Here is a 13,185-nt window from a genome sequence, read left to right as displayed (position 1 = left end):
CTTGTTTATGTTTAATCTTGTTGTTTTTGTGCCACTGTCATTAGCACAAAAACATTTCACCCATATTTTCTTCATGTTTATTCACCACAAAGCCTACCCAGAGGGAATATTATGAGCCAATTTCATGGAAATCTAACCCATGAAATTGTCATTTTTGTCTTTTATTTTTTTTTTCATTCTCAGGAGAATAAGGATCCTCCTGTGGGCCAATTTTCCACAGGCAGCACACTCGGGGTAGAGGTGTGCAAAGTCCACAGGCGGTTTTCTGGCAACCTGCAGCTGCCTCCGTTGTCATGGCGACAGGCGGAAAAGGAGAGGGACAGGGGCAGGCCGCTAACACCTGAAGAAGATCCAGTGACCCGGACCAGACCCACAAGTCTGCCCATCTCCTCTCTGCCCCGCATCGACATCACAGAGGCTGACCCTGACAGGTAAGGATCATCACTGGGATACCATGTTTACGACGCAGTTTTTATATAGAAGAAATGCCACCATGTTATACAGTATATTACTCATATTATGTGTTGTGTGTGTGGAGAATTATAATCACATTCTCCGCTTTTTGTTCTTAGTTTTTTGAGAACTAGTTTTTAGTTTGTATTTTGTTGTGTGTTGGTAACAGTGGGAGGCTGGTGTTTTCTCCCATCTGCTTTCGACATTAGATTAGCAAATTAAGTAAAGTTGGCCGTGGCATTTATATATATATATTTTTTTATTTTGGTTCACCACAGGGTTTTCAACACCTTGTTTTCTTCTTACTTTTAGTTGTTTCTTACAGTGATAACTGTAATCCTGTGCCCTGGAGAGAAACGCAAATTCTAAGGCATCAGATAGTACAAAATAATTTGGCAGTAATTAAATTAAATACACTGTTATTGTCTACCTCAGAGGCAGAATACAGTGGGTTGCTGTTATATGTATAAAAAAAGAGTTTTTATTATGGCTACTACTTTAATTATTGAATGGCAATTTGCCACATACTCCCTTTTCTTTGAACCTCCTGTGAGTCACCCCACTAAACTACAGATGATTATGGGCTCTCTTCAGAGATGTATTGTAAGTTGCTTTTATCTCTATAACCGTCATACTCTGCTCTACTGATTCTGAAAAGCATGGGTTGCATTTATCTGGATTAAAGGTCAGGAGCTGGAAAAGTTTTGCTCTGTTATTGCACATCACTGTGGACTCTCCACGACTTTTAGTGTTATTTTCCAGCTGTTGTTGATTAGCCAATCAGCCTGTTGATGATGTTGTTTTGGATTTGGATTTGCATTATAAATATTGCAGGGGGGGGGGGCATATCTACAAATCCAAATATTTATAAACTCAAGAGTCACATTCTTCTGAGTATTTGAGTGAATATAGTGCAGTATCGTGAATAATTTGATCTCAGGATTATCTTTTCATCAATATGTTTTTTTGGCTCCTTATTACAAAACAACAACTCCTTATTCTTCATCACATTCAAACCAGTGAGAAAAGTTTCTTGAAGGCCGTACTGTAGCTTTTAAACACCAGGAAAGTGCCGGCACTCTTCTTGCCTCAGACTTGGTTGTAAAGCAGCTGTGCTAATGGAAGCCAGGGGAGAGAACAGGGAGCTCAGGTCAGACCAGGCAGACTGCAGTGCTGTTGCTGTTAATCCTGGCCAGAAACTGTCGCCACACAGCTCACCGAGATGCTTTCGCAAGCAGGTGGTAAACAAGCATCTCCGTCGATACAGGCGCTTCACTGTAGCAAATACCTGGTAAGAATTTGCTTGGTGTGTGATGTGTGAATGGTAGCGACGGCGATGTGTCAACTCTGTTTATTTATTGTGTTCTTAAAGAGCTGCAGCAGATGCATGGTTATCTATTTATTGCAGTAACTCACACAGACCCTTATTTAGCAGTAGTTTATTTCAAGTTGCCAAAAAAATGGCCCTGCTCCAGGGTGAGTTAGAGTTCAGGATAATATATGTCGTAGGCCTAAAGAGTAGTAGTAGCAGTAGCAGTAGAATTACAATAGTTTGGCAGTTTTGACAAATAAAGACAAAATCTCATCCAGAATCTTGTGCTGCTACAGTTCTACTCTTCTTTATGTGTTGAAATGTGTGAAAGATGATGACATTTTTTCATCTTATTATACGGCTTGGTTGAAAACTTGATTCTGATTGGCCAATCACAGCATTCTGTGGTGCTATTTCTGTATAACAGACCATTGCCATGGATGGAGTTTTGATCATAGATTCTGGCGGACAATTTTTTATATGAATAAAATTGTTTTAAAATAATTATTTCTGCTCATACAGAGGTCATACCGCATACAGCATACAGCATTAGTTAGCTCCGTGTTTAGCTCACACTGGGGCGACCTGGCTTCCACTGGAGAGCCGTGCTCATCAGCGGTAAAATTGACCGACCCGACCGGAACGCTGGCGTCATCAGTGGGTTACCTCAGTATGAGTAGCCGTGTAATAAGCCGTGTAATAAGCCGTGTAATAAGCCGTGTAATAAGCGCGATAATGTAGAGCAAGCCAGTCATTTTTGCAAATTGAACCCCTTCAGGCTGATTAAAGACCCCGTCCTGCATCAACAAGATTCTAATTCGCAATAATGATCTGCTCGCTCTACATTATCCCTTATATTAAATGTGTGTATTGTTGAAACATTAAAACGTACAAGCTGTAGTGTGTAGCTGTAGTGTACATAGTGCCAAGTGTTTTTCATCTGCTATGTGCTGTGCTGAAGAGAGATGTCTTCCTTAACCTTTGCAACTTTGTTTGTTCTCTGGATACAGTGTGTGCAGTTTGGGGTTTTTGAAAATATATATTTATATAGCAGTGGTCTAAGTGAAGAAAGCCAGCCTGTTTCTTTTTTTCTGTTTCCAGTCAGATGCTAATGCGAGGCTCTGGTTCTTCTCAGTCTTCCAAATGTCACACTGTCAGGGGAGGGTTGCTTTCAGCCTATTGAGTCTCTACTGCTAAATAAACTCTACTTATTTGGACGTACAATATATAAACACTGACATTGTGTTGAATTAACACTTATTTCTTATACTCGGATACACTGTCTTCTGCCAGAGCATTCTGCCAAAGAAGTCAAATCCTGTCTGTCCTAATTTAAGATATTGTGACTGAAATCTCAAACGCTTAGAGTCTGGCTGTTCCACTCTTAAACAGGACAATAAGTGCTTCACATGTTTTTGCCGATCATGTTGGACTGTAATATCGCTCAGCAACATCTTGGGAACCTTGTCCCACACATCTCTACTCTACTAACAGTCTCTCCTCTGACCATCTCAGCCCTCCTCTCCTCTCTCTGTGTTCCTGATAATGCTGTTTTAATTCCTAATAGAGGAAAATAAACCTTGGTGAATTGGCTTAATCATTTTCAAAGTACCTCAAGTACATAAAGAGACTTGCAAATGTGAAAAGGTCAGTGTGTTGCCTGAAATGGTCTGTTATTGTGGTGAGTGGGATTTTAAGTAGATGTGATGTGAGCTGAAAACCATAACCAAGGTAGAAAGGGGCTCTCCGTTGTTCTGTGCAAACAGATATTTCCCCCCCTGGTAAATATCTACATTACACCATTTGGGCATAAGTGACACTTTCTAACTTGACAAATAAAAATCTGGATTTTCCACTTTAATACCTCCCTTTTTTATATGAACTCTCTAGCATATGTTTTTATAGGACATCATAGGTAGACAAGGGAAGGGTGGGTGGGATGATGACCGCACTGACTAATCTGCAGTGGTATAATATAGAGGGGAAAAAGACAGGCGGTCAGATAAACAGAGCAACTGCGAGAGTTCCAGCCCAGATCTGCCTGTTAGCGTCTGCCAAGCCTACGTTATTCCAGCACGTGGCCTGTTACTGCACAGAAAAGGGGTCTGTCTGTCGGTGTGTGTGTGTGTGTGTGTGTGTGTGTGTGTGTGTGTGTGTGTGTGTGTTTGAGTGAGCAGCCACAGTATCGTTTTTTTTTGTTGCCTAATGAGAAGGGAGTAGGTGGAAGGGAGAGAAGAATGCTGCGGAGGTCCCCTAGGTGCAGGGTTGGGCACTTTGACTTCAGCGAGGAAGTGGTCAGTACAGTACACCTCTCGGCTCCCAGGTGATTCTTTAGTCTTTCAAAATATTTCTGTCTTTTTCTCTTTTGAAAATATGTTATTGAGCAACACTGTTATTCTAGACTGTCATGTGTCTACTATAGATGTTGTAGAATGAATGCATCATTGGTAGATTGATTGGAATTCAGAATTTACAGTACATTGCCAAAACAAATTGTTTCCAAAAAAAAGAAGAAAAACTGAGTTTTATTTTGATTTATTGTATCAGACTAATGCTGTGATCTTTACAGTTTCTATGATCAGGATCTACAGAAATGTTGCGTTGTTGACATACTGTGGATTCCTGCTTGTGTCAGATTAAGAGACTAGATTGCTGCTGGTAAAGCATGCTGTTAATGTTGTGTGAAGTTGGGATTTGGATGACGCAAAGTGCAACACAGATGAGGTTTATTGCTCTCCCTGTGCGTAATCAGAGTTTGCAGATTTTACATTAATCTGAGCTTTACTGGCAGAGGTGTGGGACTGAGAGCATCTCAGTAGGATATGTGCCTGGTTAATCCCACATGTCGCAGGAATGACAGGCGGGTGGGGCGGGGCAATGTGGGTGAAATGATGAAGTGACCTGGACAGACAGTCCATTACAAGATAGATTTTATAGGGGCTGGTTGAGTACTGAGTGTGTTTGTGAAAGCTATAAAATGTTAACTTTTCTACTGCAACTGGACTAAGAAATGAAATGTTACAGTAATGTGTCTTATATCCAAGCTAAACTCAGGACTTAGCAAGAGTGATTTATGATTTGTGGCATCTGTTGGTCCTGCGAGGCATTGATACTTTGACCTTTCACTCTAAACTCCGGTCCATCTGACCTGATCATCTGGTTACACAATAGCTTGTCCTTTACTCCTGCACCCACTCAATGGGGACAAACCGATTTATATCCGTCTGTGCTGGTTTCGCTGTGGCATCAGCAAACATGCTGGGTAGGTGGACTGTAGATGTTTGCATTTTTTGACACAAATCAAATGGTAGTCGGCTGCTTGTTGATTTGCTTTTGCTCTGAGCATTTCTTCTTTTCTTGATGAATTCATTGTTTGGACTTCTTCCACTTTTTTGTTGTGTTTTCTATTTCTTTTTCTATTGGACCGTATATGTATTTTTTCAAGGTCAGGGACAAGCATTAAACATGAACTTAGGCTTTAAACTATTTGATTATAGGTTGCATTAGACTTTCCATGTTTTTCTTTTCATTCTAGATTTATCAAGGACTATGTACAAAAACATTCATCTCAAACAATGAAAGAAGATACTTGTTCTAGATTAAACTACTGTACTTACCATTTGCACTCCCTGAGCAGGTAGATAAAGACACTACAGTTTAAAGTAATTCTACTGGATATGGTTGAGTGTATCTGTCACTATAAAACAAAACAAGGCTAAATAAAATAAAAAACACATAATGCTCGACATCACACGATAAGGAGCTAATCTCTCTCTTTGCTTGTTTGCTGCTCCTGAGTGGGGATGAATGGGAGGAGGTGAAATGGACAGTTTTCCAGTTAGACAGTTTACAATAAAACAACCCCTTCTCTCACTGACCAGCAAAGCATACTAATTTAATGAGCACAATAGGTTTTTAGGCCATGGATGGATGGGTGAGTAATCATTTTAGAGTTTATGCAACCATCTCTTTCCTGGATGGGTTTTGTGAACATATTGCGCAAGCCAGTACTTACGGCTTATTGAAAGTACTATGTTCATATGATGACGGTGATTTGATAGTCAATGTAAATGATTAGATTGATCAGATATAGACTCCATAAAGGTAATGATTAAAAAAAAAAAACTACAGTCTAGGGTAAAAAACAAGAACCATTCCCTGATTTCACTGAATAATATACAGTACATGCTTTCTAAATACAAAAGGAATATGTTTTTTTTTCAGCTCCTCTCAAATTTAACTGATTACTGTTTATCTCTTAGCTTTGAAGGGGGAAATGGTCCATCATTGTGCTGCAGTCCTTCAGACCTGCTGGCATCTCCGGGTTCTGGTCTGGTCCTACATCCCAACCTGGCGAGCCATGGCCAGCGCCGGGAGTCCTTCCTGTACCGCTCTGACAGCGACTACGAACTATCGCCAAAGTCCTTGTCTCGAAACTCTTCCATTGTTGGAGAACTGTGAGTTGAAATGATTATTGACAGAGACTGTTGTATCAAATTCACTATGTTCAACTTTGTATGTGTATTCAATAGTTTTCAAATCCCATCCCATTTCAGGCATGGAGAGGACATGATTGTGACTCCATTTGCTCAGGTAAGAACTCATTATAAATAGATCTGCTCCAAAGAACATCAAAGCCAGCTTAATGGTGTTTTTGCTAGGGCTTTTAAGATATTAAGCACCTCATGGATCCAGAAAGTAACTCATTCACTTGCATCAGTTGCATCAGGCATGATTCAACTCTCTGCCCCCTTGTGGCCTTTAGTAGGCATGGCAAGGGTTCTGCTTGTTCTGATGATGTGATGATTGAAACTTGGAAGATAGTTCATGCTTCATGCTGCGGCACATAAGGTTCACTCATTCGGATTGCAGCCTAATGAATGCAGAAGCTATAGTTTCCTACCTTACCTATATATTAAAACATATGTAAGAAAACAATCCAGGTTCATGAACGTGCTGAATTCAACCTAATGCAGTATCAGTAATTCCTAAATGTTAATTATTTCATAGTGCTGATTTGGGTGGGATTGGGACTGACAGGCACCATTCAACATTGAGAGGCAGCTGCAAAGACTGTACCGAATCCACTCTTTATTAACAATTCTAAATTACTCAACAATTAGTCATCTCAGTCTGCAGCCAATATCTTCAGATATTTCTTTATATTTTCATGCTGATATTTCTCATACTTCAACCCAACGTTGGCCACGTGTGGCTTCTTCTTCTCATCATCCTATTTTGCTTGTTTTGCTTTTCAAGGTTCTTGCAAGCCTTCGGACTGTCAGGAACAATTTCACCACCTTGACAAATGTACAATGTGCATCCAATAGGTAAGTCATCTCATAATTGTATTATAGTATCTGCTTGTGTTTTAGTCGGTGTGATTGCAAGCTGTAGAATGTCTTAATATGCAATGTAGGTTTGTGTACTGGGTGTTTTTTTTGTCATTTGTAAGTTGATAGAAATCCTTGGCAAAAATCCACAACATTTTGTTTTGCATGTGGATTTTTGCTTTCAGGAACACGTTTAGAGGCTACAATTCATGATGCCAACATGCCCCACTTGGGGGCGCCAATGCATAACAAACGTTTAGTGCTATTGTCTCATGAAGGGAGCACTCACATTAAACAAAGTATAGATTCAGACATAAAGAGAGAGAGATGTGCTTTTAATGTGAAAGCTGGTTTGCAGCAGCAGCATACAGTGACAATCAATTTTTGGTGGGAAAGGGGCAAACCTCATCTCATTTGAGTGCATAAAAGCTCTCGCTGATCACTGAACCAGGTCAGTGGCTGCTGCAGTTGCATCAGGGTTGCGGTGGACACAGAGTCAATACAACCTTCAGAGAGAGGGGTCACTGTGAGACAAAACTAAATTAAACGTGACAACGTCACATGGTAGAAAATCTGACCTGAAATGAGGGAGCATCTGTTTTGTTTTTCTGTTGTGGCAACAATAACTCCTGCGTAAATCAAATCACACTGTGAAATAATAAATAGGCAACTATTTATTACAAATCTGATTTTAAAAGTTACTGACTTGTTTTTCACTGGTTGCAGGAGGTCTCCTGCTGCGAATCAGCCTTCTCTCACCAAAGTCTGTCTGTCAGGTAAGTCCCATCAGCCTGCAATTAGCAATGCATTTTTTGTTGTGGTAGTTTTGTAGAACAGTTTTGAAGAAGTCAAAAGTTAAGTTTGGCTGTTACAGGATTTGAAAGATACAAAATAATAAAAAATAAAATTTGACTTGCATGTAACTAGAATGTGCACAGTTGTAAACAACTTTTATAACTTGAATGAATAGCAGGTGGCATACAGTACAGCAAGTTACTACAGTCTCATTCCTGTGCAGGCAATAAAATAGACTGTGCTAACACAGCACACATTCCCAATTAATATTCAGTCTTCAACATGCAGATGCTTTATAATGGGCTTTGGGTGGAGCTATCATTGCTTGTTTATATAGCACATTTAAAAACAACAGGAGTTGACCCAAAGGGCTTTCCAATCGGGGCAGATGGGATAGGATCTGTCTCAATACAGGTACACATGATTAAAGAAATAAAAGGTGCATTATAGGTAATAATACATAATGTAATATAATAAGACAGTAATAGATAGAAGGCAAGACTAAAATTGGAAACCTAAAACAACAACAACAACTAACATGATAAAATCAAAGTGTAAAAAAAACAACAATGAACATTTCCATGTCAACACAGAATTACACTGCCAGCAGAAACGTTGTTATCGTTTACACATGCAAATAAAAACTGTAATCTTTTGAGTTATTGATACAGGAAACTATGACTTGATAACAATGCAAAAATTCCAATGCACTGACGTTGTTGTTATTGGACAGAAGAAAAGAAAGAAGGTGAGAAGCATGTAAAGAGATTTAATGGTTGAGATTGAGATCAGGTAGAAGTGAAGGAAGAAAAGTACGGGTGAAAGAAAGGGAGTTGGGGATATTGGTTCCTGCTGCACTGGTTCTTCAAGCCTGATTGACGTCAGCACGGCCTGCACACGGGTGCTCTCCACTTCCTATCAGCACAGATGGGCAGCTTGGAGCGTCCCGCAGCAGGAAAAAATACAAGACAACTACGAGTCTCTTATTGTCCTTTTTTCTCCACACTTCTTACTAACCTTGACCTACTCAGAGTAATCTCTGACGAGTTAAACCATCCCGTTTGTTGGCTTCCATTATGATGCGTGAGGAAGTTGGAATGAGAAAAACAAGTATGATTAACTCTTGTTTTAATTAGTTTGAAACCTCAGTATGACACGCAGTACACCTGTGTTTCTAATACAGCATCCAACCTGCTCTAGTCCCACTATAGAATATCACCGTCATCCGCTTTTCCTGAGCATACAAAGAACATACAATATGCCACAGCAGTAAATAATAGTAATTGTTCAGGAGAAGACTACAACAATTAACAATATCACAAGGAAAGATGCCCTCATATCCTCCCTTGTGCTGCTTTCTGTGTCGTTTTCGTCAACTCTTTGACCGGAAAAGGAGAACAGATTTTTCCTGTTTTGCGTCTGTGTTTAGTGAGGCAATATCCATAGTTGTAAGAAAGGATAGAGTACATGCGTCTTTCTGGGCATGAGCTTAGCAAAGTTGGCTGATTAGGAGCTCTATGAAACTTTAAGTACCTCAAATGTGTCCTCAGATGGACACAGTGAAATAGAGGGAAACACATTAGAAATTAAGAGAAGTGTGAATTGCTGTAGGAAGATGGTGAGGTCAGACACAGAGATAGAGTGGGCTCTAGGGAGATTGTTGCAGTGAGATGGGAAAGAAAGAAAACACAGCAAAGGTCAGAAAGAGACGACAGTTTCTGAGGCATTTAATCAGATGCAATATAAGAGAAGCAGAAAAAAAGGTCAGATTGGATGAAATGAACAAAAAGAGCCAGAATGTGGCCTCAGTCACTGGGTTAAAAAGCAGAAAAGTGTGGGGGTATATTAAAAAATCAGCTGCAAATGCGTCACTGCAGGCTGTCTACGCGGTTAACCATCTTACTCCAGCAATGTGAGGGGATTGTAGTTTTCCTCATGTGAGTTTGCAGTTTACGCTTCACAAAGCATCTTGGCCCCATCACATGCAGTCCCATGAGCCCCACGGCCAACAAAGGGCTCCCTCTTCCCTGACTGATTCAGATTAAAGGCTTTGCTCTATATATTATGCCTGATAAATAGCACTTTTGAGGAAAATGCTTAATCATGACGTCTTTCACCGCTAATGACTGGTGATTAATCTGTGATGGTTATTAATAGCATTGGATGAATATTGTCACATACTGTATGGTTAGTCATTTTAACAAGAAGGGGATGTGAAACCGCTTCATGTTCTTGGAGCTAATGTTCCCTTTGACTGGCCTTGAGAAATTAATGTTTACACAATGCCTTTAAGAAATCAATGTTTAAGGCTCCGCTGTTCAAAGTCGGACCCGGTGGCCGAAGTATGACGCTTTAGTTAACCTTAGATTTGGCTCACCATATGAAGAAAATAAAAGTGCAAGTAGGCGTTCCACAATGCTTGATTGCATTTCTGATTGAAGCCTAATATTGGACCTACATACTACTAATTGATATCCCTCTCACAACACTAATGATAGGAAAACAAACTAATGGAGTTTTGTGTAAATTGAACTATGAATGTCACACAGTTTCACCATATACAGTTGACCTTTTTCATATACTGTACCTCTTTTACTGAACTCGTCAATGGAAGACATTTATTTAAAGGAATAGTTCAACTTTTGGGAAAATTCACTTTTCACTTTCTTCTTAAAACTTAAATGGAAAGATCAATACCACTCTCATATCTGTCAGTTATCTATAAGGTTACAGCAAGCAGCCAGTTAGCCTAGCTTAGCTTAGCATAAAGACTGGAAACAAGGGAAACAACTAGGCTCACTTAGCAGCAAGGTATACTAATTAGTTTAATCAGTACAAAAACCGAAGTGTAAAAACAAAACAACAAATTGTTGCATTTACACTTTGTCAAAAATCCAGAAGTGAGATTCTTTAAAGGTGCAGGTAGTTTTAACAGACATTTGTGGGAGTGGTATCAATCTTCTAATTTAACATCAAGAAAGCGAATAAGTGTACTGTAAGTAACTGTGAACTATTCCTTTAAATAATTTCTAGACCTATTGTAGGAGTTATTGTTGGAACTTGTAATGTAGATACCCGTCAAGCTCATAGGATGTACTGTATATGTTCTTTGGTGAATTATTTTCAATGCAATAATTCCTACAGACTTAGAAACTAAACACGTGACTATGTGCGTAAACTGCCTAGGGCGTGGGGCAATAAGCATTACTCATTTATCTTTTGTCTCTTTTTGTCAACATGTCCTGAAAGAGAAGTAATGAAAAAGACTAATCTGGTACGGGTTATTTTGACAGAATAAAGAGGAAGAATAGCACATGTTAAACACCAGTAATTTGCGCTTAATACAAAATAGGGAGTAATAACTTCAGGGCAGGATTGTTCATGTATAGTTGTGCATGTTCAAGTCGGTGTGTGTGTGAATGCATACACATGCACCATGAAATATACTGTAGAAGCCTTATGTAAGGACAAAGCAAAGCAGAAAACTGTGTCCAAAATTTGAAATTACATGTTTCAGTATGCTATTTGGTAACACTGTGGTATCATTCTGATCAAAGTGATCAATCCTCATAGTGTGATGATTTCTTGATTTCTTATTTAAGCCTATATTGTTTGTGCATGAGGTTTTTATATATCATTACTGATGATGAAGAGTACTCTGTCACATTTAAAATAATGATTAAACAGACGGGTGGGTGGACACACAGACAGACAGCTGACCACAAACTGACAGCCAGAACACATTTGACCAGTCATTTGTCAGTCCGCTCCACTCCTGTCTGCAGTGGTTACTCTGCTCCGCAGCTGTAATCCATGTCAGGTTTTCCAGGCTCGCAGCCAGAGGACAGGATCCGAAGGGCTGGAAGCATGCAGCCTGGTTAAGTATTTGAATTATGTCATTGACGTCAGCACAGTCATAAACCTTGCTGCGGCCCATCCCTCAAGCTGGCCCATGCCAACACAGCTCCATGGTGCATTGTGAAGGAGCTGTCAAACAGGCCTCTGATGAGCTGTGTGTTTGTTGGTATAATTGTTGAAGCCTTTTGTTTTGACAGGTGTGGAGATTATGCCACAATTGTTAACTATAAAGAGACATAATCAGGAGTGAAGGCTGTTTGTGTGAGAAGACAAAGGGTGATGGTGTGGTTTCGGGGCTGGACATACTGTAAATGTCCACCAGACTATAGGTTCCCCAAAGATTACTTCCTTCAAACATCACATCCCTCTCCTACAGTTATATTACAGTATACAGTATCAAATGTGTCATACAGTTGTCACTTATTTTAGTGAGGTATCTAAAAAAAACACTTTGCATACAACCTTTTTATTTTTATTGTGCTGACAACAGGTACAAAAGTAATCAGAATATACAGACACAAATGCACACATACATGATATAATAAAAATAAATATCTCAATCTAATACATAAAACATACATTTTATTATACATAACAGTATTTGGAAGAACATGTTGAAATGAGGAAGCATTCATTTTATGAATTTGAGGCATGATGCAAATTACATGACCCAAGAGCAAAGTTACAAAGTTACTCACAAACAGTGAAATTTGCTCGAGGAAAGTTACTGGGCAAATTTAAGATATTTACACTTTTAGTGTATTTTCCCATCAGGTGTGTACTGAGTTGAGTGTTCACTTGTATGCATTTGATAACTCTTTTGTTTTGCTATCTGATTGGACAAATATATGATAGAATTAAGCAACTTCCCCATGTTTTCTTTCTCTTTCTTTTTGTCCATTTCCTCTCGTCGTTGACGTACATTGGGCATGATACAAAGGTGATTCAGTATATGCACATATCGGTGTCAAAGTTTCTCTTCTCCTTCACAATGTGGCAAGGTTAAGATGAGGAATGTGTTTGCGTACTTGCAGATAGCTCAGAGCTGTTTACACTTTAAATGATGGTGATGACTCAAGGGTTTTTCTTTTATTGACCCTCTGTTTTTTACCGGCCCCATTATTTCCTGTGAAAGTAGTATGAATACACAAGACTTAAGCCATATTAGTCACTGTGTTAAAGTCAACCTCACCATGAAAACAAATACTTCATGAAAACCTCAACTTTACTTTAAACCTGTAAAGCTGCTTACTCAGTTACTTTCCACCGGTGGCAACAGCAAGAGTTCCTATGTGCATTTATTCAAGTACTGAAGAACTTTTTGAGTGTTTTAGTTTTCTGTTACTTTGTAGTTCTAATCTACTTCTTTTCAGAGGAAAATATAGTTCTATTTTTTCCCAGAGTACATGTATTTGACAGCTATGGTTACTAGCT

At 39.3% G+C, this 13,185-nt stretch overlaps 1 protein-coding gene across 7 annotated transcripts in view; it reads left to right on the top strand.

Moving 5' to 3' along the window:
• LOC120568103 (cAMP-specific 3',5'-cyclic phosphodiesterase 4B-like) overlaps positions 1–13,185 on the top strand; it is a 59,084-nt gene that overhangs the window by 27,497 nt on the left and 18,402 nt on the right. For 2 of the 7 annotated variants that reach the window (XM_039815341.1, XM_039815342.1), the window contains 5 exons: positions 184–431; positions 6,028–6,222; positions 6,298–6,358; positions 7,025–7,095; positions 7,825–7,874. In XM_039815341.1, coding sequence (XP_039671275.1) covers positions 184–431; positions 6,028–6,222; positions 6,298–6,358; positions 7,025–7,095; positions 7,825–7,874 — 625 coding nt within the window. Of the gene's footprint in view, positions 1–183; positions 432–1,411; positions 1,745–3,704; positions 3,899–3,935; positions 4,089–6,027; positions 6,223–6,297; positions 6,359–7,024; positions 7,096–7,824; positions 7,875–13,185 lie in introns of those variants that run through there. The other 5 variants (XM_039815349.1, XM_039815343.1, XM_039815344.1 and 2 more) reach the window with 5 other exon arrangements.

Source organism: Perca fluviatilis, chromosome 11 (assembly GCF_010015445.1).
Source record: "Perca fluviatilis chromosome 11, GENO_Pfluv_1.0, whole genome shotgun sequence".
NCBI lineage: Eukaryota > Metazoa > Chordata > Actinopteri > Perciformes > Percidae > Perca > Perca fluviatilis.
The sequence above is the reverse complement of the archived record's forward strand: the minus strand, read 5'-3'. Positions and strand labels throughout refer to the sequence as shown.